The sequence below is a fragment of the Clinocottus analis genome, unplaced genomic scaffold (genome assembly GCF_023055335.1).
Source record: "Clinocottus analis isolate CAN_PGR_092001 unplaced genomic scaffold, fCliAna1.0.p SCAF_22, whole genome shotgun sequence".
Taxonomy (NCBI): Eukaryota; Metazoa; Chordata; class Actinopteri; order Perciformes; family Cottidae; genus Clinocottus; species Clinocottus analis.
The window spans coordinates 4,124,700-4,137,917 of record NW_027175954.1 but is presented as its reverse complement, the minus strand read 5'-3'; the positions used below and the strand labels follow the sequence as shown (position 1 = coordinate 4,137,917).

The following is a 13,218-nucleotide window of genomic DNA, read 5'->3' as shown; positions in this document are numbered from 1 at the left end:
AGTAAAGACGTGGGCCGGACAGCTTAACAATGAGCCGAAAGTACAGCTCCTTCAATCCAAGGGGAGCTGCAGATTTAGGTGATCATTCTCATCATGTCTGCTCATCACCACAAGTGACCCCTTTCACATTAGATTCACATTTTAATTAGATGCGTTGTAGTTGTATAATTATTCTGGGAAAAAAAAAAAAAGTGTTTTCCACGGAGCTGCAGCTGTAGGAGTATCCCTGAACGTTTTGTGGATAAGAAAGGTTTCTGGAATGGATGCTCCAGATTAAAAAGAAACTCTGCATTCAGAGGAAGCAGCAACATAAAAAAATAAAATAAAAAAAAGTGAGTGGCAAGTTCACCTCCAGACATCAGCGCACGTCGACAGCGTTTATGTAATTCATCTCACGGCCAAAAGGGAAAGACAAATGTTCTACTCCTCAGCTTTACACCTGAGCTGAGGTCTAATTAGTCACAACTGGCAGCACCTGTGTGAACGTACATAGCATTTTAATTAATGAGTGTCATCTTTTCAGCTAGTAAAACCAACAGTTTAAACCAAATATAATAAACAAACTGTACAGTGCATAAACCAATGATGCCGTGCATCTATGGGCCATCCATAATGTATAAATGATGGTATTACATTGGATACTAATTAGGCCATAAGCCTAGCAGCGGTTCAAACTTAATCTCAATTAAATATGGGCTTTTGATTTAAATGCTTTGATATGTGTTTGCTGGGGGAAAAAAACTTGTTTAACAGTTTTTCTGTGTCTCTCTCCCTTCTCCCAAAAGCGGGATCTTTACTTGACAGTCAAATTTGAAATAAAAGAGCTTGGATCTCTCTAGTGTTTCCTGTCCACAACTGAAGAGGTGTATTATCATGAACAATACAAACTTTGGTTGTAAATCTCGCCTGTTTTGACAGCAGTTTGATTCATAAAATCCCCTGTTGATGCAGCATTGCCTTATGTATTGATAAATTATTCAGCTGTTTTATCAGGCGAGCTATCATCAGTAAGATGGCATATGCTGCGATCTTTTACTGTGGGAAAAAAAAAACGAATGAAAAGATGTAAGTAATTAAAACAAACTATATACATTTGTTTTTCATCCAAGTGTCGGCAGTGGGAGATGGTTCCAGTCTAGCTGCAGATGAGACATCCATGGGCAGCAATGAGTCTGTATCGTCCCAGTCATCGTCAGCCTCGGCCTCAGAGATGCCTGCAGAGAAGAGTGACCATGTCCCGCTTACCACCAGCCTCAGCTCAGGCAGCAACTCCAGGTCAGTGGTTCGCTCCGCCGAAGTCCCAAATCAATATGCGACTGTGCTCTACGGAGGATGCAGGAGTTTGGTTCTGAAGGAAGTAGAGTCGTTGGCTGTATGGTTTGCACATGGAATTTGATATTTCCAATGTTTCAATCACTATTTTTCCATCTCTGGTCAGAGGCACATTGAGGGTATTTTACAACATTCACATGCAAACTGTTTTAAACGATCACTTGTGTTTGATTTGAGCATGTTGTTGTTATTCACTGGGCTCTGATTTAAAAAGCATTGTTTTGGAATCGGCCATTTCTTTTCACTTCATTAATTTACTATATGAATTTGCTGAGCATATTGGAGATGTGGGCGGCCGACTCAAATGGTTCGTAAACGAGCTGCACAGCTTGGACTTTCAGAAAGAGCACTTTCACTACTCAGGAAACTGCATGTATAGTGTAAAGTCATTTTATAATGTTATCTTTGCATTATTTTTTATCATTACTGGGATATTGTGAGTTAATGGTAGTCGTGTTGTAAGTCGTATTAAGGACTTTTGGGGCGGTAAATATAAAAATCTTTTGTGACCAGTGAAATACATTTTACTCCTCTATGGCATCATAGTAGCAGTTGCACTTCACTGCACTGTGTGGTTGTAACACAGTTCCGTCGTGTCCTCCTTAGTGAAGATGAGTATTTAGCAAGGAGAAAAACCATGTCGCTGTCATTATTAACAAACAAGAATTGATTTTTCAACATAGTTAATTGACTCAGAACTGAAGCCAACAAGTATCTCAATTCTCCTTCGAGTCGTTTAGAGTTAATCAAAAATTAAATGAATTAACTTTTCGTGTGAATGCAAATGTTAAATTCTTTGTACTCTCTTGGTCTCTTGCAAGATGGAAAGTTTGGTGCTTTGCCTCGCTCTGGCTTCTCTTTTCTGTTCTCACTCTCTACTAAGTCCTTGGTCCTTTTTTGTTGTTTTTCCAGCCCATGACTTGTCTTGAATGCTGATGTGAGAGATGAATTATTGGGTTATGCTGCAGATGTTAGACTCGCTGCTGTGTCATGTCTACAGATTCACCTTGAAATAGACTTTTTCCTCATTCACTGTCCCCCTTTCATTTTCCATCAGCTGAAGAGAGCCGTAAAACAAAAACAAATCCACCTCACAACTCGACAGAGGACAATGTGATTCCTTTCTCACTTTGACCTCTCTCTCTCTCTCTGTGTGTGTGTGTGTGTGTGTGTGTGTGTGTGTGTGTGTGCGTGTGCGTGTGCGTGCGCGCGCACAGGCATGTGCCTATCAAGTGTTTTCTCGAAGTTGCATGATTAGATAGACAAGGCTCTCCTCCAGTATTGTACTTATGTAACCAACTTTGTTTTTTTTTTCTCTCCTGCGGATATTTATTTATTTATTTTCACTTTTCCACATATGTGGCATCATGTTGGAGGACGGAAGGAGCAACCAGGAGGAGGTCGTAAATCTCAGCTCTTATTTGTTTGGGAGACAGGTGGCCGTGCGTTGGCCGTGCAAATCGTATTGACATTGGGGATATATTCATCTTGTTTACCCTTATAGCCGCGGCCCCTGTCCCTTTTATGAAGACTTGTGCCATATGTCACAGGGTGTCGCCCTGGCGTTGTTCACTCATACATCTTAGCATGTGAGATGGTGGAGACCTGTTAGCACAGCACCTCTCTGGCCTTGAACCCAGGGATCCGGCTTCAGTCCGAGCCAAAAAGACCAGTATGGAAGGAAACTGCGAGAGTACTTCGAGCCTCTCTCAGAAATGTATTATCTGCACTCTGGTGTGTTCAAAAGTGCACCTGGAAAACAGCATTTTTTTTGTCGGTTTCCTGCAGGTTAGCTGCAGCAAAATCTGCCGGGTCATACACAAATGCGTCCTGACTCACTATATCATGCACTGACTCTTTTGTGGACCGTGGCATGATTTATCATCTCCGTCATTTTCGATGTCTTGCCTCATTTCTCCTCTTCTCCCTAAATTCAGTCACTGCTTCTCCCAGTGGTACTGTTGCCTCAAGTCCTGCCCAATGAGGTTACATTTTTTTGGCCACTTTTCCTTCCTCTCTGCTGCCCCTGCCTTCACCACCCCGTGGCTCTTGCTGGCAGACAGAGACAGCTGTGGATCATAAAATGGTGGATCAGAGCTTATTTCCTGCCCACCCAAACTGGCGGTGGCTGGGCGCGCAGCTCGGCTGTTGGTTTGATCCCACTTTCTACTAGAAACACTGCTAAATCCCACCGCTGGCCTTCTGTCTTAAGCCGAAAGACAGTCAATAGCCCCGCTCATCCCGGCGTTAGCTCCACGCCAGGATCAACAAGGCCTGGATGCTGCAGGGTGAAATTCCTGCAGTAATGAGAAGCAGCAGTCCTCTCCTGTTGATGAATTTCTCCCTGCTACTAACCTGGCAGCGTGAGATAATGTGCGATAACCCTGATGGTTGAAATAATAAACCAAATGACCTCCAGTTGCACTTCACTTTGGAATTTGAGGTCATTTGATACTTTTGAGACATATTAATATATAATTGTTCTTGCATATTATATTATATATGCCTAAAAAAAAATCCTCACATCGAAAATATTCTTCAAAATGTGTAACAAACATCTCAAGAGTTTTTATTTTTATTTTTAATGAGGGCCTCACATACAGTGCATTTTCATGCGATTCCCATTTACTGTATTTAATCATGTTTGTAGAAGAAGCTTAGCTAGGCCTGTGATGAGGGGAAAACAACGGATGAGCAATTCAAAGCTTGATGCTATTTTTGTTGAAGAGAAATGGCAAACGATTTCCCTCGGTTTGGCTTAGCTATAATTGTGAAAGCAATTTTGGGATGAATCCATTTACCTCTGGTACATTTAACAAGTTTCTAGGGCAGCCATGTGGCATTCACTGCATTTCCCTTACTGTGTATTCTATAATTATTAAGCTATCTGTTTATTTCGAAGATCTTCAAAGATCTGTTTAATCCTCTTTCGACAGAAATAAGCGGTTAAATGTATCAACTTTTCCTGTGCGTGTGTGCGTGCATTTGATTTTATGGTAGTCAGGGGTTTTGCATGTCTCTGAGTGGGTTCACCTGCAGGTGGGTGAAGTGTTGGTGCTCCTCTGCTTGCTTCCACTTTCTTGGCTGTGACCCAGGCAGACAGTGGTTGTGCCCGGGCCCAGGTTAATGAGTGGATTTGCTGCACTGCAACGCACTATCCCCCCATGCTGATGTGGAGCAGCTGAGCACCACAGTGGCCCCCACACTGCTGCAGAGCTATAAATCACCCACAGTCAGGGCAGGCCCGAACGGAGCAGCCACCGCTGGGGATGGACAAGCGCACTGAGAGGGAGGCAGGGGAAGAAATGGAGGGAGGGGATGATGCAGAAGCGTGAGCCCAGTGCATTGTGCTCACCTAGGTCCACATACGATCCCCTACCACGTTCCCCCTTGAGGCCACCGAGCTCTCGCTCTTCCACCAGTGCCAACGTAACCGCTACGCACAACATCCTCTCAACCTCCAGCCCCTCCCCATCTGCTTCCTCTAATTGCCTTTATTAACGTCTCTATGGGAGCGGCAGCTAGGAGCAATTTGCTCATTATGTACTGTATTAGCACTGGCCCCGGGGCAGGCATGGAACACAGAGGGATGCCTGACTTAGACTGCTGCTCCTCTCTGCCTTTACCAGGACCCCTACCGCCACCCTCTAGGTCGACCAGGAAATCGTTGGCCCTGGTACAAGCCGGTGTAAAGCACAGCTACTACTGTAAAAGAGGAGGCTGATGGCGAAAGTGTCGGAGTGCTGTTGTTTGACGGTCCACATACAGAGTCCGGAACATTCCTGCAGGAACTGAATGTACATGTATTGGCGACAAGAACGATCAACGTAAAGTGTGTGAGCCTCCAGAACACTTCTCTTTTATCTGTCAACGTGGTTTTTAATTTGAAGTAACAAGAGTGTAATTGTCGTGTCAATGGGGTTCAGGCTTTTGATGTCACTCCTGGTGGCGGTTGCCCACAGGTTTTAATTAACATTTTACTTTTGTCTGTTCTTTGGAAAAGAAATGCAAGCGTATGTGAATATTCCTCCAGAATTCTTGACTGGATTTGGATTGACTATACTGATTGGGAGTGAATTCAAAATGAGCGACGCAGACTGAGACTTTATGATAAGCCTGTTCTGTTTACTTTAGACCAGTTGACAGGTCGGGGGTTGAGCCAGTTGAGCTTCCAGAAAAGTTACTAGCTGGCTAGGGATATGGATCACAGGAAGTTGATGCAGAAGTTCAAATACATTTCTTCAAATGAATTTATATTTCATCCTTCCTGATAAATATATAGAAGTTGCTCTTGACGACTACCTTTCAGGTCAATGTGGACTCTTTGCGACAGCCGGTGCTCCTAAAGAGGCTCTCGGGCAGATGGGGTCAGATGAAGAGTGGATTGTTTGTCGATGGAAGCCTGTTGTTGTTGTTGTTGTTGTTGTTGGGATAAATGTACAACTGGCACACAATGTAGAAATACATGAGATGGAGCATTTATTATTTTTTCAAGTGAAAAGTGTGATCCATTAGTCCAGAGGCATTCTATTAATATTCAAAAAGGTCCCTTTCCGGAAAGTGTGTGTGTGAGTAAATAATATGTATGAGCAGTTTTCAAATTGAAGTGGATGAATTCTAAATAATACTTTCTGTATGTATATATTTATCATAATACATATCCATTCTAGTCTCATTTCAAGTGAAATAAAGGCTGGAATTGAAAATGTGATACAGAACAGAAAGCATTTCAAAAATATGCATCCTAAAATATAGAACTTAATATCATGCCCACCTAGTAGTGACCCGTTCATTACTCAAATGTAAAACTTATCATCGTAATTACGTTTTCTGACTTGTTTGGTGGCCAGTGTCTTCCAACGACCTCGGGTTGCAATGATTTCCTTCCTCTTCAATTTGGTGGACATGTGGCGGCAGCTCGTTAAAATGATGCTTGTGGGCGGCGTTGAAATCTACCAGTGACTTTTGTTTTGAATTCCCACCATCACGAGCGCTCCAGATTGGTGTAGAAACGTGTTCTCACCTTGTCTCCATAACAACAGGTTGCTTAATTTAGCTCACCTGTGGCTCTGATAGCAGCTCTTATAGTAGCCGCGATACATATAGTAGTAGTGGAACGTGTAACGATGTACGAGAACGCCGCATGAGAGCACAGCAGTCGCAGTGAACAACTCACCTTCTCCGCTGGGGTTTAATTATTATTATTCTTTTTTTACATGAGGATTTTAACCTCCTGTGTGTACTCCTAATTTTTCTAGCTAAAAGACGTGGTGGTGGTGGTGGTGGTGGTCGAATCTTCAGGGCGTATATGCCACATTTTCACCATAAGATCTGTGGTGACGAAAAACATAAATAAAACACACCTTTAATCTGCAGGGCCCCCAAAGCAGGAGCCTCCAGGTCCACTACTGAACCCCCAGGAGAGAGCCAAGCTGCTGCTGCCACCACAGCTGCCTCTGACAAAGAAAAGCCAGAGGAGAGGTAAGACAGGGCTCCCTTTTTATCGGACTATTTTCCCGTTTCCCTCCCGACTGGATTTCATAATTGCAGTTGACTACTTTGTCTACAGTCTTTCTCGCCATTTGGTGTTGTAATCTTTTACACTTTTTACACATACTGGCTGATTGTCACACTCTGGGTTTCTTTTTCTCTCACTTGTGCCGTTACTCGCTCGCTCGTCTTCTCTTGCACGTTCACCCAACAGAATCACCAACTGCCTCACTCCACGAACATCTTTCTTGCAGTCTTGCACATCAGTGTTTTCTCTCCTTTTTATTTCTCAGATATTCACCAGCCTTTAATTTGGTTTTGAGGGGTCTTCATGCAAAGTGTGGGCTATAGCAGCAACCTTATCTCCTTTCAGTCGAACCCCAGGTACACACAGAGGACTCTTGAGAGAACCGGGTGGACTGTGTGTACAGTCTGCCCCATTACACTCTTCTATTGCTGTGCTTCCTTGAGACCAAATGATGAATTCATTTTCAGTGCTTTCAGATGTTACCGAGAAAAATTGTAAACAGCTCGGCCATTCTATGGGCAATCCATTAATGTTATTTTTCATGGAAATACAAATCCTCATTTTTTTTTTTTCCCAAATGCGGTTCCACGAGAGTGCATTTTTTTTTTTTCAAAATCTGGATTCAAAAACTCGGCTGAACATTGTTGTATTGACAACTCTGTGACCACAAACTTTTTTTTTTCAGTTTGTATATCCTCTATTCTCCTTCTCTCATCCTACATTGTTGCTGCTCTGCAGAAAGAATATGAAATATTTATCAGGGCATCGTGTGTTGAAGGCACAATTTCTACATGGTAATGTTGCTGGCGTTCGAGATAACGGTTTGCAATGGTGGGCAAAACAACCTTTCTGTGGAAACAATTTTTTTTTAATGTTTTCCAGAACGCAATTGCATAAATACGCCTTTTTTACTCACGTTTTCAGAGCAATGAATATGGTTTCTTTGACTGCGCCCCCCTTTTACATCAAGCTGATTTACAATGCAGCTTTGAAGCTCACAAATGTGAATTTAAAAGCTAAAGCACCGTGGAGGAAATGCTGTATTCCACCTCTGTTTGTGTGCAAGCCCACTTTAGAAATCCCCTCGCCACTTTTTAATTATCTCACCAGGGTTGGTTGTCTGCTGTGCGGACCCGATTTGTGCCTGCCTTTTTTTGGCTGTACAAAACCTGCTACAAACGGCACTGCATCTCATTGTGTTTGTGCACGCACACGGGTGCACATGGGTCTGTTCTGACTTGCTCGCTGGACTGTCTAGACTGGAGATAGGGCAAAGCAAGAGTGTGTAGTGGCCCGGCTCCTCTCTTAGTACTTTTGCTTATACTCCGGCCTGGCCCATTTCTGCTGTTTCAGGCTAGTGAGTGAATGAACAAGCAGGCCCCGGGCCCAGATTGAACTGTGCGGTAATCCTCCCCAAAGCTCCGCCAGCTCACTGATTGCCTTCATTTTTCAGTGTCACCAGCAGGAAAGCCAAGGCAGTGTACCCATGTGAGGCTGAGCACGACTCTGAGCTCTCCTTCCAGGTCGGCGCAATATTCAACGCCGGTAAGTGTTATCGCCTACACCAGTCGCTCACTTAGAACCAGCCCTGGCATATTGGATTTGGAGGAAAACCGAAACACCCAATCTGATCTTCAATCGAACAGAGAGATGAGACGAGGAGAAAGAGAAGGAGAATGGGGAGGGCGGGCGGGCGGGCAGGAGACACAGATTTGCTCCTCAGTGTGTCTGGAAGAAGCTCGACTGAGCTTTAATCACTCTCAGAGGAAATGAGGATTCTGTAGTTCCTTTTTTCCTTTCTTTTTTGTGCCTTTTTTTTTTGGTGAGACACAGACGCTATAGAAATGCTGTAGTCTTCACTGTGAAACATGTGGTGATGTCTTTTGATAAGATCCCACAATGCATTGCCCTTTATTGGCTCTTTTTCTTTCTGCTTTAAAGCTGCAATCACATCTTTTTTGTGATGTTTTTAAACCTTCACTGTCCTGCAGATATAACCATCCTCCATTAAATATGTAATGATCCAAACATCAAAATCTGACAACTGCCATTAGTAGATATGGATTAGAGGACTGAAACTTCCTCTTAATCATATTTCTATCTACTGTAGGTACACTATTTCCTGTTTTGATGCCTGCACATGAAAACCATCAATGTTTCATTGATGGTTGAAAGAGTTCATGTCAGGATACAATGGATATAACATTTCATGTATTAGAGAGTGGATTTCCAGCTCTTAAATACAAACTTGTACTATTTTAATAAAAGAATGAAGTCACGTTTTTCAAAAACTAAATTGAATTGAGTTCTCAAGGCCATTCTCTTGCTCTGACATTTTATTTGGAGCTCAACTGTTTTGTATAACTGAATGATGTGCCTTTCTTTTGGATCTCTGCTTAAATATCCAGTTGCGGCAGAGTTTGGGTAGTTTAAGTAGTTTCATTTTATTCGTCTTTCGATCCATCAACACTTAGACTTCAAATAAAGTGACTGACGTGTTACATAATTGTTCCATGCTGCGGTTGTTCTTGACTTAACATCTCCAGTATCTTGATCCCTTGACATTTTGCATATTTTGCACACTATTCAGTTATTTCTAAATGTATTTATTATATTTTTTGTCTGAGCTATGTGCATAACTAATATGCAAAAAGGTTAGGAGGTCTGAATATTTGAGCAAGCCACTGTACATACAATTTGTCTAAAGAAAAAAAAGAAATCTACATTTGTCGATGCTTCCTGACCCTTGACTGAAATGACAACTTTTATTTTCTTAAAGGGGCAGTCTGCACTTATTTGTATTTCTGTTGGTTTTGGTTAATTTCACATGACTTACTAAGTCATATTCTGACCAAATATAGTTTCTTCAGTGGGAATGTGTACAATAAACAAGATCAACACAAAGTATGGAAACCCAGGTGAGCGTAAACTAAAAGTTCTAATGTTTTTAATTGTGCTGATTATAAATGGTACAATGAGATAATGTGTCCTTCCATCTAATGGTAGGCTTTATTATTGGACTAATGACTAAGAATGAAATAAATTAAAAATGTAATGATAAATATTCTAACCAATTGCAGTCAAAATAATTGCATGACATTTTGTCATTGTCCTCGTGTAGGGGTAGGAGTCTTTGTTTAACCGCTTTAAACAACTTTAATAATGCAGAAAGAGTTGTTTCCTTGTGGTAGCGTTCATATTGGAGGAGCTGTAAGTCAATGATGGATTGAAAGCAGGTTCAAATCCTGCTTTGAATGTTGGAGGCTGATAAATCCGTTTGATCACACCTGTATGAAAGTTTGGGCTTTTAAGTTCCTTGTTCATTTTGTGTAATAGACGCAGAAGAGCACCGTCGTTAAACACATTTCTTTGTGTGCCGAAGCTGGCTAAGACATGCTATAAAAAATATATATATATTGAATAAGTTCATGTCTTGATTTGGCCTTAGAAGTTCTCACTGACAATTTATCTATGCAATTGCTGACTTGCAAGTGCACTCAAGATTTTAAATTGGCTCACTTTGTAGGCAAATAAAGAATCCGGGGAGGATTTCGAGAAGGATTCTCTGACACGTCTGTCATAATGAACGGCTTGCGAGAGCTCCGTTTTGCTGCGGAGGTTAAGCTCGAGGGGACGTTTTCAAGCAAAATAGGATGCAAAAAACTGAACTTGAAATGTACAGTAGACACAGCAGGGTTTTAGCGTCAGCACATAATCACTGTATCCGCTTCAGAGCTGTGCTCTGTTCGCTCTGACACATGCATATGCTGTATACTCACCGGAGGCTCTGTGTCCTCTGTCTGTCCCTCACCCTCACCCTCCCTGTGCTGTTGTCTCCCCAACCCCCCCCCCCCTCCCCCTCTCCCGGTGACGCTGTGTCCTCTCCTGCAGTGACCCAGTCGAGAGAGCCGGGCTGGCTGGAGGGCGAGCTGGAGGGAAAGAGGGGCCTCATCCCTGAAAACTACGTGGAGATGCTGTAGCACCGAAATGGGAATATTTATGGACAAAGTTATCACTTTCCACCGGGGAGAACTCGACGGAGATGCATGTGACTCAACTCTGACATTCACCACAGAGCCTTGTTTATCCAAACCCCTGTTTATCCAAACCTCTGCATTCTCTCAAGCAAAGAGACATTATGTTATTACTGTTGGACCATTCTTGACGCACAATTTCATGCGTTGTCGGCTGGCAAAGTAGACTTTTGTGATGCATGTGCATGTTTTCTTTGTTTGATTTACTCTTGAGTATCCACACGGATTCAAGCATTGTAATTACAAAATGGGTCTGCTCTCATAATATTCTGCTGCATACAAAGATGCCGTCGCCTCCAAACATCCAGGTAGCTTTGTAACAGCGGCTTCGAGGCCTCGCTCGCTCCCCCTCCCTCAGTTACACATGGTATCCATGAGCTCCCAAGTCGAACAGCGATTCCTCAGAAACTGCAAGGAAGAATGTCAGCACTCGAGTCACTGTAATCAGTTTTCATTAAGACGTTGTTTTTTTTTTGCACCGAGTCCGGCAGCGTTCAACCCTCTTGACAATGATGCACAGTTTTGTTTTCAGCTTTTTAAAAGATTAGAGATACTTTACTTACCGTGCCTTAACCATCAGAACACCCAGTGTAAATGTATGTACGGGTATGTATGTAAATGAATTGTGGTGTTACTGCTTTCACTTTTAAAATGTTTTTATTTTTCTGTCATTTAAGGAATATTTAGATATTTTAAAAATGAGGCACATTATTTTTTATTTAATTGGCACGTTGATTGCATGACTTTTGAATTTGATATTCACTCTGTACTGTATTGTTCTTGGTGCACTCCTTTACAGAAACACAATGAGACGCCTATTTGATGAGTGATGAGCCTCTGGAGTTCAACACTAGCGTCAGACGGAGTCCGCAGAGGAACATTTAAATAGGTCGTAATGATTGGATCCAAATTGGGGAGGTTTTTCATGTCAAATGATTGTTTTTGTTTCCAAAGGTTGTTTTTTTGTTGTTTTTTTTAACGTTGCTCAGTTTCCTTTGAGCCTCTGAGACACTCCCACAAACCTGAGATTTTAGCATTATTTTATCTTCATTCAACCTCAGGAGAGTAAGTGATAAGAAATCCAAATTTTAATATCAATACGACCACAAAATGCAGTATTTCAAAGTTTATATAGCCTGAATATTGAGAGTTCCGATGAATGCCAAGTATGTTTTACAAGTCTGCGTTACGTGATGGACAGGTTATATTATGGATTGGTTTTAGCATGTGTACATGTCCCATTGCGATTCATCCCTCTTCAACAGGACGCTTTAATATTTCTGAGAGCTTTGGTTCAGCAGCAGATTTATTACTTTTTCAAAGGGCCTTGGCTTCTTTGACTTTTATACCTTTGGGTATCCTCTTGATCAATGTTAAAGAAATAAAGTTTTTTTTTTTTTCTTTACTGTATTTTGTATTCTTGCCATAAAATAAAGGTGATGAATCATAATTTAACATGTTAAACATTGACGTCTTATCAAATATTGTATTTAACAGTCAAAACACTCAAAACACTCACTGGTCTCATGTACTGGAGTTTGAGAGTAACACAATTAGGGAAGCACTGCAGTCACTTTTATGGACACTTTTTGGTTGACTGAGACTTATCATAACTGCCAACTTTATGTGTGGAAAGTTACCAATGTCAAATCTAGCACTATGCCTAATTTTGTGATGACTCATCTCCTGTGTCAGTGAGAAGGTCCTCAGTTTCCCACAGAGTCTAAGAATACAGAGACGGGTGGAGCGAGGAGCCGGTACTGTTACACTGAGCCGTGTCGTCCATCCGACCAAAGCCGATTGAAAAAGCTTCCCAAAAGGGGAATTTAAATAGATAGTAATCTTTAATAGAGAGGGGAAAAACACACAATGATCCACCTCCCTGATCCATTTGCTTTTCAGCCTCGCGCATGTTAATTGTTCGACTACATCAGTGTAATTAATCAACACACCAAATGGCCTCCAGACCCGGTGCTTTGGCTTCCGTTACATAACACGCATGAGTGTGCTGCTGCAGTATTTAGGAGTGTAAACACACATGCTTTGTCCACAAATACCAAAGGTTGGCGCTGTGGTTTATGTCCACCAGCACCCTGAAACAGACGGCATGGTTACATAATGAAATGAGGCAGAGCTAATGAGATGGGCAAAACTATTCCCCCACTATCACCAGCACCATCCACCCCCGGGGCCCTTCATCATCCTCTTCCTGCTGCCAGAATACTGCTGAATCATACAGACATCCACTCTGCCTGCCTCTGACTCGGCTTTGGACTGTCTGTCAGAGAGCGGTCCATGATCCTCTCTCTGTCTCCCTTCCTTCCTCCATTGTAC

General features: G+C 42.2%; 1 protein-coding gene across 2 annotated transcripts in view; it reads left to right on the top strand.

Moving 5' to 3' along the window:
• arhgap10 (Rho GTPase activating protein 10) overlaps positions 1–12,348 on the top strand; it is a 45,247-nt gene extending 32,899 nt beyond the window's left edge. Inside the window, exons 20-23 of one of the 2 annotated variants that reach the window (XM_068589334.1) lie at positions 1,110–1,275; positions 6,709–6,813; positions 8,304–8,395; positions 10,742–12,348. In XM_068589334.1, the coding sequence (XP_068445435.1) occupies positions 1,110–1,275; positions 6,709–6,813; positions 8,304–8,395; positions 10,742–10,830 (452 nt within the window). In that variant the 3' untranslated portion in view covers positions 10,831–12,348. The remainder of the gene's footprint in view (positions 1–1,109; positions 1,276–6,708; positions 6,814–8,303; positions 8,396–10,741) is intronic. The other variant, XM_068589335.1, reaches the window with a different exon arrangement.
• Positions 12,349–13,218: the final 870 nt, after the last annotated feature.